Below are 17,239 nucleotides of genomic sequence, written 5' to 3'. Positions count from 1 at the left end.
TCCTGTTACTGAACCGGTACTTCCTGTTACTTAGCCGTTACTTCCTGTTGCTGAGCCATTACTTCCTGTTACTGAACCGTTAGTTCCTCCCTTGTGAACATGGGACATTTTTCAGTTCCTCTTCCTGAATCTCTGTTTCTGTCTGAAGCCGCGGTGGAAGCAGTGACTCAGGAGTTGTTCAGGTAAGGAAACGTCTGCAGATCTTCATCACTCTTCTTCATCGGTGTACTCCTGCAGATGTTTCTGGTCCAGGTGTTTCCAGACTCTGGTCCAGATCCAGATGTCGCTGCCGTGTTGTGACGCTCTGTTTCTCCTCAGCTGTCCGACCCCTGGATGTGACGGCAGTGGCCATGTCAGTGGGAAGTATGCCAGACACCGCAGGTATGATCTGCCCTCCATCATTTTCATCATCATCATGGCTCAGTCTGATCCAGAGGTTTTCTTCTGGTGGTCTGGTTGTTAACTCAGTTTCTAGCTGGAAATGATCTGTCAGTTGGTCATGGTGCCTGTGTAGCTGGAGGTCAGCAGCAGGAAACCACCGTTTCACCAGGATCTCCCTGGTGAAGCAGCAGGTGGAGCAGGCCTCTCAGACGAAGTCAGGAATGTTTCTTCTGAGCTGCAGCTCCGGGCAGGAAGTTCATCCTGCAGGTAGTCTTTCTTTCTTCCTGTTGTGGATCTGGAAGCTTCGCCCTGACAGGTTGGTCTGACATCAGCAGCCGCTCTGCATGAAGCTCTGGGTTTGAGCCGTGAGAAGCTGGAGGAGGCGTTCAGGGGCTTCAGGACAACAAAGCGTTCAGAGGTAATGAAGGTCAGGAAGTTCAGATGGCGAAACATTTCACTGCTTAGGTAACGAGGAAGACTCTGCTGATGAAGATCAAGAAATAAAGAGTCTTTAAACTGCTGCTTGGTGAGAGAAGCTAACTGAGGCTGGACAGAAGGACAGGTTGGACAGAAGGACAGGTTGGACAGAAGGACAGGCTGGACAGAAGGACAGGCTGGCAGGGTTTCCCCCAGTGCATCATAAGCCTGGTGGCCCGCCAGGCCTTACTAGCCCCCCGCCAGTCCAAGCGTTGCTTGTTTTTGTTTTTAGGAAAATAATAATTTAATATTATTAAACTTGTTTTTTTAACCTGTATTGAAAGCGTCTCTGTTGCTCTCAGTGTTTCACTGGTGGAGCAAATTTATTCCTAAAAGATGGTTTATAGTTGAAGCACTTAAAGCGGCAGAGCGGACCAATCACACGCTGGAGCGTCTGTGCTTTGCCTCACTCACTCACACTGGACACAGACTGACCAGATATTTACATCAGCCACTGTGAGGAATCATGATTCTTTAGAGAACTCCACATCAAGGTAGGAGTCTAAACCTGCTGTTAGCTGTGGTTGAGCAGCTCTATGTGACCGCAGGAATAACTTGTAGTCGCTTTCAGAGGAGCGATGAGAATGATTTATGTTTGTGAACAAAACATGTGCAGCGTTTACATCTCAACTCGCTGTCCACCATGTGGCGCTGTCTGCCCTGTAAAGTTCATGTCTGTGTTCCCGGTTGGTCGGAGCGTTAGCGGCTAATGAACCAGCGCTAACCTCTTCATGCAGGTTCAGGTGAGGAGCTTTCGCCTCTCCTCATGGTCACGCTTCACGCTGGTCTTATAATATTTGGATCTCATCCGTAACTCTTTCTGAATCGATTCCCCATCTTTGCCCCCAGTTTTTTCTGGAGGATGTCGCCATAGTGACAGCACCCTCTGGAAGCTGCAGAGGATCTGTCTCCATGGTAACCACCATCGTCACCCCCCTGCGGTGAAAACCAATCAGATCGGCTGAATCCACTCAGTCTCATTCCAGATCCGGTTTCATTAAAACTTTGCTGCAGACGTGTCGCCGTGGCGATGGAAAATAACCCCTGTCAGCTCTAATTAGGCTGCAGGTAACCATGGCAACAGGAGCCAGAGCTGCGGTTCAGTGAGATTCTGGTACCGACCCGACTGTGTCTGCTGCTGCTGACGGTTCGGCTCGCAGAACCTGGACTTCCAGGTCAGAAACTCATTCAGGATCCAGAACCCATCACCTGTTGATCTGGGTCCAGGGTTCTGGTACCGTCCGGGTCCAGGGTTCTGACTGCAGCGTGTGGAGGTTATAGATATTGTTGGTGAAATAAATGAGACCGGAGCAGCTGGACGACACCTGGAGGATGAGGAGGAGGAGTTCTTGTCGGATCTGTTCCTGTCTGGGAAAACGCTTCCAGCTGATGGTTTCCTGATGAATCCAGTTAATAACTTTCCGAATGTTCCCAAATGTTCCCTCTGTGTCCCTGCAGTGTCTACGGCTGTCCGCTGGCCAAGAAGAGGAGGGCTCTGGACAAACAGACCCAGGAACCGGCGGCGAAGAGGAGGCCCTTCATCGCTCCCTGCCTGGGAGAGGAAGAGGAGGAGGAAGAGCAGGGGGGCGGAGCCTTCAGCAGCTATGAAACCATGGAGGTAGGACAGGAGAGGAAGGGGCAGGGAGAGGAAGACGAGGAAGAAGAGTTCTCCGAGGACAACGAGGAGCATGGAGAGGAGGAAGAGGAGAGGATGGCATTGGAGAGTACGGACACGAGAGGAAGAGGAGAACAAGTGGAGGAAGAGGAGGAGGGGATGGACGAAGACGAAGATGATGGTGATGATGAGGAAGAGCCGGAGGACGAGGCAGAGGAAGAAGAGGAGGAGGAAGGGGAGCGGACTCTGCTTCAGGGTGAGTTCTGATCCGGTTCTGACCTAAATCTGTTCATCTCATAATGAATGAAAGGTGAGGTTCTGGAGCAGCAGGCCGGGTTCTAGAGCAGCAGGCCGGGTTCTGGAGCAGCAGGCCGGGTTCTGGAGCAGCAGGCCGGGTTCTGGCGCAGCAGGCCGGGTTCTGGAGCAGCAGGCCGGGTTCTGGCCTGCTGCTCCAGAACCCGGCTGCACCTCCGCTGCCTTCACAGGTTCTGTAATCTGTGATGTAATCTCTTGCCGATCAGTAGGAAGTTGTTTCTCTTTGGATCAAACTGCGTCGTTGTTGTAGACGGTGGTTTCCTGCTGCTGACCCTGACCCCTGACCCCTGACCCTTTCCTGCAGAGAACCAGTACAAACCCAGCGGACAGTCTAAGCTCCTCCCCATCCAGAAGGACAACAACAACAACAGCTGCGCCGTCGGAAACGCCCCCAGAGAGGAGTACGAGAACTACGACGAGCTGGTGGCCAAGTCGCTGCTCAACCTCGGTAAGATCGCGGAAGACGCCGCCTACCAGGCCATGACTGAGTCCGAGATCAACAGCAACTCGTCCAACAGCGCCGGGGAGGAAGACGACGATGATGATGAAGATGACGGCAGCGAGCCAGACGCCAGGCAGGGCGACCTGAGCGTGGACCTGGACAGCGATGTGGTCAGAGAGACTGTGGACTCCTTGAAGCTCCTGGCTCAGGGTCACGGCGCCATGCTGCCTGAAGACGGATACCCAGAGAGCGCTGTGGCGAATGATGGGCGGGGGCCGGGGGTCAGGGGTCAAACGGAGGGAGCTGGAGAGGAGATATGTCTCAGCAGTCTGGAGTGTCTGAGGAACCAGTGCTTTGATCTGGCCCGAAAACTGAGCGAGACGCCTCCGTCGGACCGACCCCTCCTGCACAGTAACTACGTTCAACAAGCAGTGGACCAGCAGGTGCTGCAACACCTGAACAGGTAAGACCAGGTCATGTAGAGGAAACACAACAAATGATCTACATCACATAATATCAACCTGTAGCCAAAACTAGTAACTGATAGGTATTTTCTGAAACCTACATGGAAAAAGAGAACCACAGACAACGTATATGAGTTTTTAGCCAAGCATCTGCAGAAGGAGAAAAACTCTGTCAGCTCCTCCGAGCCGTTCACAGAGCATTCTGCCAATCTTTGGGTACAGCTTGTCTTTTATTATCAAACTTCAAAGAGGGAGGAAAGGCAAGATAAGACAGCAGAGGAAACAGCTGAGGTCGTAAAACAATTTAACATCTGACCCATGATCTGAGCCCGGTTCAAATCTCGATCAAACTGTTTCACATGAAGATAACAGGCAGCTGTGACTTCCAGGTCAGTTCACACATRCAGTTTAAAGAAGAGAACACTTTAACCTGACTAACATTAGACTGAATATGAACTAAAGTAACAACAAAATGATAATACCAAAAAATCCCTATCAGTAACCAAAGCTTCCTCTGGAGAGCGGCTCGGCTCAGCCTTAGAGACCAGGTGAGGAGCAGAACCGCTGCTTCTCACCTCTGAAAGGAGTTCAGGTGGTTCAGGCGTTTGGTCCGACTGCCTCCCTATGGAGGTTTTACTAAGACTCCAGGGAAGACCAAGAACTTGCTGGATGAAATGTACATCTTGCCCGGTGGTTTGGTGGTTGGAAAGCTAGTCGCAGTTGGGCCTTCCCTACCTGAACAATCCCTGATGGGTTCAGGTGTTCCACCAAGCCATTCTTCCTCTAGTCTTTGCTTAGGACTCAGATCACTGCTTCTTTGTCTAAGGAACCTGATCTAGAGCTGCTGAAACCTGCCTGTGCTTCTCTCAGGTACGACAGCTATCCAACCGGAGTTCAGGAAGACGCCCGGCCGCTGGAGCGCAGCTACTCGGAAATGTTGAACCTGATGAAGCTGGAGGAGCAACTGAGTCCAGCATCCAGAGGCTACAGCTGCAGCCAGGAGGGCGACGAGGACACCACCTCCGTAGCCTCAGACCGCTCCGACGACACGTTCGACATGGCCAAGGGAAACCTGTCGCTGCTGGAGAAGGCCATCGCCCTGGAGTCTGAGAGGGCAAAGGTGATGCGGGACCGGGGGGTGCCTGAGCACGCCATGCCCCGCCGGGACCAGCACAGCCCCAGGCTGAGCATCGCGGCTGAGGAACGCAAGTCCAGGATGCACCCGGACGGGCTGAAGAGGGCGTACTACCCTAAAGGTAGAGACACCTGCACTGACTGACCCAAGGACGGTTCTGATCCAAACTGTGGACAGCTGTGTTTGGGTTCTGAGCCACACGTTGATCGCAGCTTCAGAGTTACTGCTGCTGATCTTCAACAAACAAACAGTGACTGAGCAGAGTATGGTGGCCAGCTTGACTACCTGGTTCCTGCAGCGGGTGGAACCAGGTAGAGTTCACCTGTCGACCAGGTAAGGTTCTCACCTGTCTGCTGGGAAACCTTTGACACAGTACCGACCCGCTCTAACAGTTCATGAAAACGCTGAAACGACTCCTGGATGGTTCGAAGAACATAATCCTTCAGAGGTGTCGACCCGGCGCCATGCCGTCTAACAGAACCAGAACCCAAACCAGAGCTGCCCGCCGTTTGAATGTCTGCTACCGCCCGGTACACGGCTGCTCCGCATGGAAGCCGGTCTTCACTGGACCTTTCTGCTTCTGATTGTTTCCAGATTCTTCCAGAGGAGAGAAGAAGGAGAGCAAGTGTCCGACGCCGGGCTGCGACGGCACGGGTCATGTGACGGGTCTGTACCCGCACCACCGCAGCCTGTCCGGGTGTCCTCACAAAGACCGGGTCCCGCCTGAAAGTAGGTGCTGCTGCTTTTTATCCGCCTGACGTGTTTCTGTGGGAATGCTGGGTGTTTCCTCAGAGTCAGAAATCATCTGATTGATGAAACCAAACGGATCAGCTGGTGAAAGTCCCTGGATGCTCCAGCTGGAGGCCTTTTATTCCGAGGTCCTGGGGGAAACTGAGCAGAGATCGTGGGTAGGACCCGGTTCTCCAGGTGGCTCCGAGGGATCACATTCAGGAATTCTGCTCAGGTTTTAATCGGACCTTCCTAATCTGAACTAAAGTCCAATTAGCTTGCCAGAAGAATCAGCAGTAGTAAGATGCTACTGTTGCTCCGCCCATCGGTCCTTACCCAGCCAATCAGATGATTTCTGCTCTGTGCCAATCACAACCATGAATGCTGCACGTTGTGGCCCAGCAGCTTTGTTCGGAACGGACTCAGAACCTGGAGGTGTTCCGAGCCGTCGGATGATTCTGTGCAGGTCCAAAGGTGTTGGCATGTTGGTGACCCATCGTCTGGCTTCTGCATGAACCATCAGTGCTTGTTGTGTTTTCAGGCTGTTCGGAAACAGGAGAAGGTTTAAATCAGGAATCCGTTCCAGAGCAGCTAGCAGGAAACCTTCTGGAGTCTGGAAGCACAGGAGACCGTTTGAAAACTCAACACTTAGCAGCAATAATCTGGATTATTTACCCAAATCGGGTTCAGGTTTCAGTCATCACCCTGTTATTCAGTCATTTATAAATGTCACAGTTCAAACTAAATGTTTAGTTTCCGAGCTAAATATTCATTTTTAAACTGAAGATTTATTTAGTTTTCGTCAGCAAACAAAAAATTTAGCTCCAAAGTAAATATTAAGTTTCAAGATAAATATTTAGTTTGTAGCTAGCTAAATATTTAGCTTTAGTTTTAAGCTAACTGAACATTTAGCTAGCTCAGCACTACATATTTAGCATGGAGCTAAAATTTAGCATGCTATCTAGATATTCAGTTTGAACTGTGACATTTATAAATAAATGAATAACAGGGTGATGACTGAAACCTGAACCTCTGATTTGGGTAAATAATCCAGATTATTGCTGCTAACTCTTGACTTTCAGGATTCGAGTCGCCGTGTGTAAGGAACCATCATCGCTGTTCCTGTTGCTCACGGCTGGTTGATGTTTCATCCATCAGAAAATATCAGCATGAATCAGGAGCAAATCTGAGACGTCAGCTGGACATTAAATCTAGATTAAATCTGGATTCATGTGTCGTGTTGTGCTGACTTCCCATCATCAGCTAATCTGCTCCTGCATGACGAACCGTGTGAACCGGTTTTCTACTGGGAGCTCCAGAACATTTAGATTCTCTTTGGTTTCCCAACGCTGCATTTCCTCCGCAATCTGCTGGTTCTGGTTCTGCTGGTTCTGGATTAACTCACTGCTAACTGCCTCACCAGTCCAGTTCAGCAGGACATCCCTAATTCCTCCTAGATTCCCTCCGTTCTATTAGGAATATTCCAGATCGAGATTCCTTAACGGGCCCGGTAGCTTCATGCCGAGCTTCCTTTCTGGGAAACTCTCAGGTTCTGGACTCCCAGATCTGGAGCATCGGACCGGGTCAGACGTCTGATGTCCCTCTATAGAAAACTCCAGATATCTGCTTCCAGATTTCCAGGCGTAGAAACGGGAACGTTCAGAGACACTACAACTGATTCCCGGAAAAATCCAAAAGCTTCCAGACCAGAACCAGGATATTTACAGAGCATGGTTCTGGGTCAGACGGTTCTGGATCAGATGTAGGGCTGGACCATAAATCGTCTTTATTGTTTTTGAAGATTTAATATTAGGAAAATCTGGATTATTTCGCACCATTGCACTCCTTTGGTTTCCATAGTTACGAGTGATGTCAAAGCGGTCAGGGCAGCCATCTTGTTTTACGAATGTTTTCACAGATTCTGTTTATGTGGATGTGAATTAAGACAAGATTGAAATGAAAGAAACTTTTTGACAATATTTTCTGTCATTTGGAAATTATTTCAAGAAAAACCCCAAAAAAATTAAGGTACAGCCAAGAAATTCTGGATTTTCTGGGTAACCTTCTGTTTTCCTGAACAGTAGTCAGACAGATTATTCCCGATTAAACAGTTGAGGATCAGATCATTCCGGATTAAATGGTTTGGGATTAGATTAATTTGGACTAAGCGGTTCAGGATCAGATTATTCCGGATTAAGAGTTTGAGGATCAGATTATTCTGGATTAAGCAGTTCAGGTTCAGATTATTCCGGATTAAGCGGTTTGGGATTAGATTAATTTGGATTAAGCGTTTGAGGATCAGATTATTCCGGGGTAGCGGTTGAGGTTCAGATTATGCAGGATTAAGCGGTTTGGGATTAGATTAATTTGGATTAAGCGTTTGAGGATCAGATTATGCAGGATTAAGCGGTTCAGCCCCAGAACAGATATCTACTGATGGTCAGTAAATATCTCCCAGTGTGGCTCATGGTGTTTGTGGTCGTGGCGCCTGGTCGGCCATCTTGGTGTGATCTGAGCATGCCCGGCGGTCCGTACTGAGTCTCCTGTCTGCTCCTAACCCTCGCTGTCTCTCTCACCTCTCCTGTCTGTTCAAGTCCTTGCCATGTATGAAAATGTGTTAAAGTGTCCGACTCCTGGCTGCTCTGGACGGGGGCATGTCAATAGCAACAGGAACTCCCACCGCAGGTGAGTCCGCCTCACCTGTCTGATGATGCATCACTAACTGCCGGCTTCTGTTCGCCATGTTGGCTTGGTGGGATTATCTAATCCCTTTATTCCAGGGTGTCGGAAGTTTAAACCGTTCGTCCACAGGGAGCGAACCAACCTGACCAGGAGGAGTCCAGTTAGACCATTAGGACCAGTTCCTGTCTGAAGCGTCCAGCTTCCTGTCCTGCAGTCTAACCTCCGTCTGTCCCTCCGTCAGTCTGTCCGGCTGTCCCATCGCTGCCGCAGAGAAGATGGCCAAGGTCCACGAGAAAACCTTCGCTGCCGACGCCGGCGCCAAGACCAATCAGACGTCAGACAGAGTCCTCAGGTACCGCCCCCTTTCCGGGAGGGGGATCAATAAATCAATCCGTCACACAGTCAATCATTTTCTACCAAAAACCAGACAATAAAGGATCATTTTCTTCATAATTCATTTTATTAGTTTTATTTATTCTGGATGTTTAAAATGTTTTCCAAGACAGAGGTTAAAGTTTACTGATCTTTGAGAATAAGCTGAATTATTATTCCGTTATTACCTTGATATCAACAGTTTTATCGCTTGTTGTGATAACGTCTGGGACGATTCATCGCCCAGAAACATCACTTATCACGTCAGGTTGTCACATCCATTTTCCTGGCAGGATCAGCAGCGCTCCGTGTTTTCTTCCCGTTTCAGGCCGATGTGTTTCGTCAAGCAGCTGGAGATTCCTCAGTACGGCTTCAAGAACAACGTTCCCACCAGCACGCCGCGCTCCAACCTCACCAAGGAGCTGGAGAAATACTCCAAGACCAGCTACGACTACGGCGGCTACGACGGCCAGCAGGCCGGCTACGGCAAGAGAGGCCCCGCCTCCAAGGCCCTGCAGGGGCGGGACGTCTCTCCGAAGGGATACGACGGTGAGGACCGCTTCCTGCCTGAACAGACGTCACTTCCCGTTAATAATCATCTTTATTGACATTATAGGAACCCTGCAATGAAGTCACTTAGATTATAATGAAATTGGGTGATAAACAGTAGAGAGTAAACTGGTCTTCAGTCTGTTTGCAGGTCCCCCAGTAAACCTGCCGGCTGTAAAAACATGACTTTGTAATTATATGTTACAGGAAAACGTCTCCAGTGAAACGATACTTAAACCCACAACTAGCCAGCGGCTCCATGGGGCCCCCAGGGCTCCAGGGGCCACAAAGGCTGATATTTTAACACAGATACATAAATGTAACATTTATTCCTTCAGATTATCGCTGCTGCTAAGTTTGATTTAATGGTTTCAGCATAAATAGATTAAAGGGTTTTAAATCGTTTAAATATAAGATTTTAAAGAGCTGGTAAGTTTACTTTGTAAAAGTTTGAACTTTTGTTGCTATGGTTTTGTTACCATAGCAACAATCTGATGCTGTGAGTTTAATCTTTGAGTTTGAGCTCAAAGATTAAACTTTGAGCTCAAACTCAATCTCCTCTCCCAGATTAAATCCAACACAGAAGCTGTTAGAGCTGCTGATGGGGCCCCTCAGTCAGATTCTGCCCCAGGCCCCATCAGCCTTGGACCGGCCCTGCAGGATGAGTTAAACTGCTGCACTGGGCAACAAATGAGAGATTTAATGAAATGCTGCTAACGTGGCTCTAGTAGCTCTAACATTTCTGTCTGTTGAGTTTTAATAAGAATCACAGAAACTGTTTTGGTTGCTCAAGTTTAAGGGACGAGTTTTCCTGATCTCCTCGCTCATTAACTCTAGCTAAGTGGACAAAGCATTTGGTAGGTTTGATGCATCATGTAGCCAGAGAAATAATAATAAAATAATATAAATAATCCATAGTCAGCGTGAAGCGTGACCACGAGGAGAGGCGAAAGCTCCTCACCTGAACCTGCATGAAGAGGTTAGCGCTGGTTCGTTAGCCGCTAACGCTCCGACCAACCGGGACACAGACAGGAACTTTACAGGGCAGACAGCGCCACAGCTTTTCATTTTCTGAATTTTTTTTTTTTTTTTTCAAATTAAACATTTTTGAAACATTTTCTTTGTGATAATGTTCGGATCTTAGACTCCATAACAGAGTGACGTTAGGAAACCGGCAAGTTCTGCTGGCCCGGTGGATCCACTGCACTGGATCCGGTCCGGTGGATCCGGTGGATCCACTGCACTGGATCCGGTCCGGTGGATCCGCTGCACTGGATCCGGTCCGGTGGATCAGCTGCACTGGATCCGGTCCGGTGGATCCGGTGGATCCACTGCACTGGATCCGGTCCGGTGGATCCGGTGGATCCACTGCACTGGATCCGGTCCGGTGGATCCGGTGGATCCGTGCTCCTGGGATGGGATCCGGAGCGCTCTGGCTCCGGCTCCCTGCTCTGCCATGTGTCTGTTCTCCCGTCTCCGGCGCTGCAGCGAAGCGGTACTGCAAGACGTCGAGCCCGGCCAGCAGCACCACCAGCTACGCCCCCAGCAGCAGCAGCAGCCTGAGCGGCGGCGGCGGCGGGGGGGGAAGCAGCGCCAGCAGCACCTGCAGCAAGAGCAGCTTTGACTACACCCACGACATGGAGGCCGCCCACATGGCCGCCACCGCCATCCTCAACCTGTCCACCCGTTGCCGGGAGCTGCCCAACGCCCTGGGCGCGAAGCCCCTGGAGCTGCTGGCCCAGGTGAGGCCCTGGCTGCAGCGGCGCCGCCTACCTGTCTTATGTTGTTTGTGCTTTGGGCTGTTTAGTTCCTGCTGGATGACCATGAAGAGCGGTTCTGGTTCAGAAGGCTGCGGCTGTAACGGGTTTTAATGATTCTGTCCCTCAGAGCCCAGGGGCGGAGGACGACGGCCCAGCGGAGCCGTCCGGTGCGCCCGGCGGGCCGGAGGGCGGCGGCGCGGTGCTGACCCCGCTGCAGCCCATGTCGCCGCAGCGCCAGGCTCTGCTCAGCAGTCGCTGCTTCCAGCTGGACGCCGACTGCTGGGAGCTGCCGGTGGATTTCACCAAGCGGCCCGGAGACGAGCCGGAGCTCAGAGAGGTACGCCGACGCAGGCTGCCCCCTGAGGGCAGAGGTGGTACTGCACCATCTGGTCTGCAGGAACAAACTCCTCCATGTTCACAGAAATGTCAGCTGCTGGGCGACCTTCAGCTAAATGTTTAGCCTGCTAGCTAAATATTTTGTTTTCTAATAGAATATTTAGTTTGAAACTGTAACATTTACAAATAAAAGCATTGTTCTGGTTTTATCTGTCGCCCTGCAGCAGAGGGACGATCTGGACCCGTTCCAGGAGCTGCTGGACGAGCCACGGTACCCGGCCGAGGTGTCGCCGCCCAGCCCCAAGCACCACAAGTTCCCGCCCTGCAAGGAGGGCAAGAAGGAGCTGATGAGGTAAAGCTGCAGTGTCTCCGCTAGGCGTCATGTTGGATACTGACTGTGGCTGCTGCTCTACCAACCCACCGATAACCCGACCCGGTTAGCAGCAGCTAGCCACGGGCCCAGGCTGCTCCATAGCAACAGAATCTGAACCACAGATCAGCTGGAAGATCCACTGGTTGGATCTGACTGGTGTTTTCCCAGTGGATCTTGTGGAGTAGATCCTGCTGGTCCAGGTCTTAGTACAAGTTGTGGTTGTATTCAGTGACTCTACAGTGATCTTCTTCTTCTTCTTCTTCTTCTTCTTCTTCTTCTTCTGCTGCTGCAGTCTGTCCAGCTGCCAGATCGCTGATAAGAACCTTCGTGGTTTGATGTCGTCCAACTCACAAGAACTGAAGTGAGTCTTAAAATCAAACTGATAAGCTCTGCTGTAGTTCCTCTGGCTGACTGTTGGTGGCGCTGTTTGCCAACCAGGTGTCCCACGCCGGGCTGTGACGGATCGGGACACATCACGGGGAATTACGCCTCCCACAGGAGGTACAGAGAGCAACACATGCACCAGCGTTTGCTCTGCAGGTTTTTCACTCCGGCCGTTTCCTCTTCCTGTCCTCCAGTCTCTCCGGCTGTCCTCGAGCCAAGAAGAGCGGCGTGAAAATCCTCCACAGCAAAGAGGAGAAGGACGAGCAGGAGCCCATCAAGTAAGCGTCTGAATGTCAGAGTGTGGTGTCGAGTTGGCCTCCAGCCTGCAGGGGGCAGCTTTTTCCAGCTGAAAGACAGAATGCTGCTTCCTGTTTGCTGCTCCTCCCAGGTGTCCGGTCCCCGGCTGCGACGGACAGGGTCATGTGACGGGGAAGTACGCCTCCCACCGCAGCGCGTCAGGCTGCCCCCTGGCGGCCAAGAGGCAGAAAGACAGCTACATGAACGGCTCGCAGTTCGTCTGGAAGGCTGGGAAGACGGACGGGATGACGTGTCCGACGCCAGGCTGCGACGGCTCCGGACACGTCAGCGGCAGCTTCCTGACCCACCGCAGGTGAGTTAGGAATAAAGACGGCTGCTGTCCTCCAGCTGCTCCGCCTGATCCAGATGTTTTCAGCATCTGTTTGTATCCCAGTCTCTCCGGTTGTCCCCGCACCTCCTCGGCCATGAAGAAGGCCCGGATGAGCAGCGCGGACATGCTGACAATCAAACAAAGAGCGAGCAAAGGTCAGACGAGAACCTCTGAGCGGATCGACCCGGAGCTGAGCCAGAATCCCTAACCTGGGTGGAACTTTGTGTTTCAGGAATAGAAAACGATGAAGAAATCAAACAGCTGGATGAAGAAATCAAAGATCTGAATGAGTCCAACAATCAAGTGGAGTCGGATATGATCAAACTGAGGACTCAGGTGAGGAGTCTCTACCTGCTGAGCGTCAGAAACACAATGTGAGAGAAGCAGCGTTGAAACAGCGAGTCCTCGTTGAAGCCTGACACTGAAACTACTCACATGCTGAATCAGCGTTTGAACCGTAACTGACTCTTGATTCAACCGCCAGCTGAATGTGGATCTAGATGCACATTCAGCTGGTTTTATATTGAATGAGTCAGGAATCGCTGCTGCTTCATCTACATGTTTGCTCTTCATCACAACACCATCAAGTTTCTTCACTGGTGAGAAACAGTTTTAAACACAGACGATGGCATCATGTCGTTCAGAATTACATATTTCCAAGCTTAAAAACGACAACATGACATTAATATAACATTTTATATCAGAAAAGAGGCACAGAGCTATGAACATATTTAACTCCTTTCTACTGTCCATGAAGGTCCAGGAGGTTCAGCCTGTTCTGTAAGAACCAAGAAACAGTTGGGGTAACAGGTCCGACTCTGGTTGGCGTCACTTTGGCTCCTTGGTGCCTTGGCTCCTTGGTGCCTTGACTCCTTGGTGCCTTGGCTCCTTGGTGCCTTGGCTTCTAGGTGCTTTGGCTCCTTGGTGCCTTGGCTCCTTGGTGCTTTGGCTCCTTGGCGCTTTGGCTCCTTGGTGCTTTGGCTCCTTGGTGCCTTGGCTCCTTGGTGCCTTGGCTCCTTGGCGCTTTGGCTCCTTGGTGCTTTGGCTCCTTGGTACCTTGGCACCAAGGAGCCAAACCCCTAACCCCTAACCCTTAGCCAAACCCCTAACCCTGGCGCCTTGGCTCCTTGGCGCCTTGGTGCTTTGGCTCCTTGGTGCCTTGGCTCCTTCCTCCTGCTGCGGCGCCTAATGAAGCCACTTCCTCAGTTTCCCTGCAGTCAGTCAGCTTTTTGTCAAACTGCTGAGACACAGAGATAAGAGTGAGGAAGGGTTAGAAAGATGATGAACATTAGAAACGTTCTGAAACACATTGAAATATTAAATAGTGGTTATAGAACAAACAAAGCGTATGGTTCCCCATGTACTCAGTACATTAATTAGGACACGCTAATGAATATTCATTAATATTTATCTTAATGTTAGTTGACATATATAATTATATTTACCCATCAAGCTGGAGCAGAGTCACAAAACAATCTAGTTATTTATCAATTAACAGTTAAAATAAAAATAATGTCGCCAAACTTACCACAAAAGTTCTCAGAGTGGAATTACATTCAGAAACAGGTTGCACCGGGCCAGCAGGGAGGGGCTACGTGGTTGAGACATACCAACCTGTAGACAGGGGCCGGAGGGCCCCCTGCTGGCCGGAGGGCCCCTTGCTGGCAAGAGGGACCCCTGAGGGACCCCTGCTGGCGGGAGGGGCCCCTACTGGCGGGAGGGACCCCTGCTGGCAGGAGGGACCCCTGCTGGCCGGAGGGCCCCTTGCTGGCAGGAGGGCCCCCTGCTGGCAAGAGGGACCCCTGAGGGACCCCTGCTGGCAAGAGGGACCCCTGAGGGCCCCCTGCTGGCAAGAGGGACCCCTGAGGGCCCCCTGCTGGCAGGAGGGCCCCCTGCTGGCGGGAGGGCCCCCTGCTGGCAGTGACTGCAGATGGTTTTATGTCAACACCCAGTGTGACAGGAAACATTGTCAATAATAATATTATATTGTCTGTAATATTATTACAGACAAGAAAATGTTCAGAAAGGAATCAGCCCAGATATAGAGATTAATTTAAAACGAGGTAAAACCCGATCAGACGCTGATCAGACCATTTTACTATTGATCGGGTTTTACCTCGTTTTAAATTATTCTCTATATCTGGGCTGATTCCCTTCTGAACATTGTTTCAACGTTTCCTGCTCTCTGGTGTAGACATCGCTGAAAATGACAGATATCCACAGATCTGTGAACCTTCTTCTTTCACTACAACATCCGACCTCTGACCTCTGGTCTGCTTCCTGCTTTGGTCCAGTTTGTTTGAGTTGATGTGAACACAACAATCGCTGGTCTCAGTCCAAACGGACTGCAGGTGTGAAAACTGTAATTCAGATTATCCCCAGTAATCTGGCTGTCTGGGTAATCCGGTAATCCTCACCAGGAATTATTGGGATCCATCTGGACCTGATCAACCCAACCATGTTTTCCTGCAGAACCACCACCAGCAGGGGGAGCTCTGGGGAAACATGGAGGACTGGACTGTCCACCTGACAGCTGAAGCTTGAAGCAGAAATGCCCGTTTGTTTGTAATGAGGTTGCTTCACTCCGTGTTCCTCCCGGTTATCTCTGGAGGATGGTTTTTATCTCTGGAGGATGGTTTTTATCTCTGGAGGATGGTTTTTATCTCTGGAGGATGGTTTGGGTTCATGAAGTTCAGGCCCGTTCTGCAGTTGGTTTCTGTTGCATGGAGTACATCAGATCCCCCCCCAGTCAGGGCGCCTCAGACTCTGCAAAAACCTTCGGAGGTCCAGCTGCAGACGGACGGAGGTTGGCGGCTCCACTGTAGCGCACGGCATTAACGTTTGGCCTGAATAAGCGGAGACCTCCAGCTGGCACTGGACGGCTTTGAGGAGAGGAAATGCTGAGCAATGCCTCCGTCTCCAGACAGCAGAGCGACGTTTCTCTGGATGGGAACAGACCCAGAGGTAGTTTGGTCACCTGGTCAGGACGCCGCCTGGACACTTTCCTCCCCACCAGAGACTAAAGACACAAGAGACCCGATGCTTGACTTGGACTTGTGATCTGAGACTCGAGTTTTAGCGCCAGTTTTATAACGTAATGAAGAATGACGACACACAGTATTAGTGGAAGCTAACGCTAAGCGCTATATGACGTGTTGTCGCCACGCTGTGACGTAATCGGCCTACAAATCCGTCCTTCGAAGGATGCAGACCGTGAATTCGGACACAGCTGTGGTATGTAGTAGATCCGAGGTGCCCGATACGTCGATGGCGGAAGGTTTTGAGTCGATCTCTGCAGGTGACAAACTGAACGCCGCCAGGACGCTGAGAGCAGCACGTCCTCCTCTGATAGGCTTATCAAAAATATTCACCAAGATCCATTAAAAAAGAATAATTATAAAAACTGAATGTAATAAACGACAAAGAGAGAGAGTAAAAAGGTAGGAGTGGTTTTCAGGTTATTTACCTTTGTTTAACTTTGCTGTGGCTCATCACACCTGCTGTGGTTTCTGAACGTTCAATAAATGATAAACTTGGACTAATTACCTCGATCTTTGTGAGCATACGTCACAACAAACATCAAATAGGACAAATATATTTCAGTACGTTTTAACAAATCCTACCGCGATAAATAATTATGTGAAATGAGATTAATTATATCCCGACTTCAGAAGATTTGCCTTTACTGGCTCTTTGGTTCCTCCTGTCAGTCTGTAGTTTCTCATATTTCAGCCATCAGACCAAAGTTCAGATCCACCAGGACTGACTGACCTGCTGGGCTCAGGTTGGCAACCAGCTTGACTGAGAAACCAGTGACCAGAAACCAGTGACCAGAAACCAGAGACCAGTGACCAGAAACCAGTGACCAGAAACCAGTGACCAGTGACCAGAAACCAGTGACCAGAAACCAGTGACCAGAAACCAGAGACCAGAAACCAGTAACCAGTGACCAGAAACCAGTGACCAGTGACCAGAAACCAGTGACCAGAAACCAGTGACCAGAAACCAGTGACCAGAAACCAGAGACCAGAAACCAGAGACCAGTGACCAGTGACCAGAAACCAGTGACCAGAAACCAGTGACCAGTGACCAGAAACCAGAGACCAGTGACCAGAAACCAGAGACCAGTGACCAGAGACCAGAAACCAGTGACCAGAAACCAGTGACCAGAGACCAGTGACCAGAAACCAGTGACCAGAAACCAGTGACCAGAAACCAGAGACCAGAAACCAGTGACCAGAGACCAGAAACCAGTGACCAGAAACCAGTGACCAGTGACCAGAAACCAGAGACCAGAAACCAGTGACCAGAAACCAGAAACCAGTGACCAGAAACCAGTGACCAGAGACCAGAAACCAGAGACCAGTTACCAGTGACCAGAAACCAGTGACCAGAAACCAGAAACCAGTGACCAGTGACCAGAAACCAGTGACCAGAAACCAGTGACCAGAAACCAGTGACCAGTGACCAGAAACCAGTGACCAGAGACCAGAAACCAGAGACCAGTGACCAGTGACCAGAAACCAGTGACCAGAAACCAGAAACCAGTGACCAGAAACCAGTGACCAGAAACCAGTGACCAGAAACCAGTGACCAG

General features: G+C 50.5%; 1 protein-coding gene across 5 annotated transcripts in view; it reads left to right on the top strand.

The window, feature by feature from the left end:
* Positions 1–17,239, top strand: part of myt1la (myelin transcription factor 1-like, a) — a 32,904-nt gene that overhangs the window by 4,519 nt on the left and 11,146 nt on the right. For all 5 annotated transcript variants that reach the window (XM_017302140.1, XM_008396970.2, XM_017302136.1 and 2 more), the window contains 18 exons: positions 149–182; positions 319–381; positions 2,317–2,729; positions 3,093–3,693; positions 4,565–4,950; positions 5,424–5,558; positions 8,153–8,243; positions 8,482–8,592; positions 8,941–9,161; positions 10,650–10,903; positions 11,049–11,258; positions 11,482–11,609; positions 11,923–11,991; positions 12,069–12,131; positions 12,209–12,292; positions 12,403–12,624; positions 12,706–12,797; positions 12,875–12,978. In XM_017302140.1, coding sequence (XP_017157629.1) covers positions 149–182; positions 319–381; positions 2,317–2,729; positions 3,093–3,693; positions 4,565–4,950; positions 5,424–5,558; positions 8,153–8,243; positions 8,482–8,592; positions 8,941–9,161; positions 10,650–10,903; positions 11,049–11,258; positions 11,482–11,609; positions 11,923–11,991; positions 12,069–12,131; positions 12,209–12,292; positions 12,403–12,624; positions 12,706–12,797; positions 12,875–12,978 — 3,281 coding nt within the window. The remainder of the gene's footprint in view (positions 1–148; positions 183–318; positions 382–2,316; positions 2,730–3,092; positions 3,694–4,564; positions 4,951–5,423; positions 5,559–8,152; positions 8,244–8,481; positions 8,593–8,940; positions 9,162–10,649; positions 10,904–11,048; positions 11,259–11,481; positions 11,610–11,922; positions 11,992–12,068; positions 12,132–12,208; positions 12,293–12,402; positions 12,625–12,705; positions 12,798–12,874; positions 12,979–17,239) is intronic.

The sequence above is a fragment of the Poecilia reticulata genome, linkage group LG21, assembly GCF_000633615.1.
Source record: "Poecilia reticulata strain Guanapo linkage group LG21, Guppy_female_1.0+MT, whole genome shotgun sequence".
NCBI lineage: Eukaryota > Metazoa > Chordata > Actinopteri > Cyprinodontiformes > Poeciliidae > Poecilia > Poecilia reticulata.
Note: the sequence above shows the minus strand (reverse complement) of the source record. Positions and strands in the feature narration are given on the sequence as shown.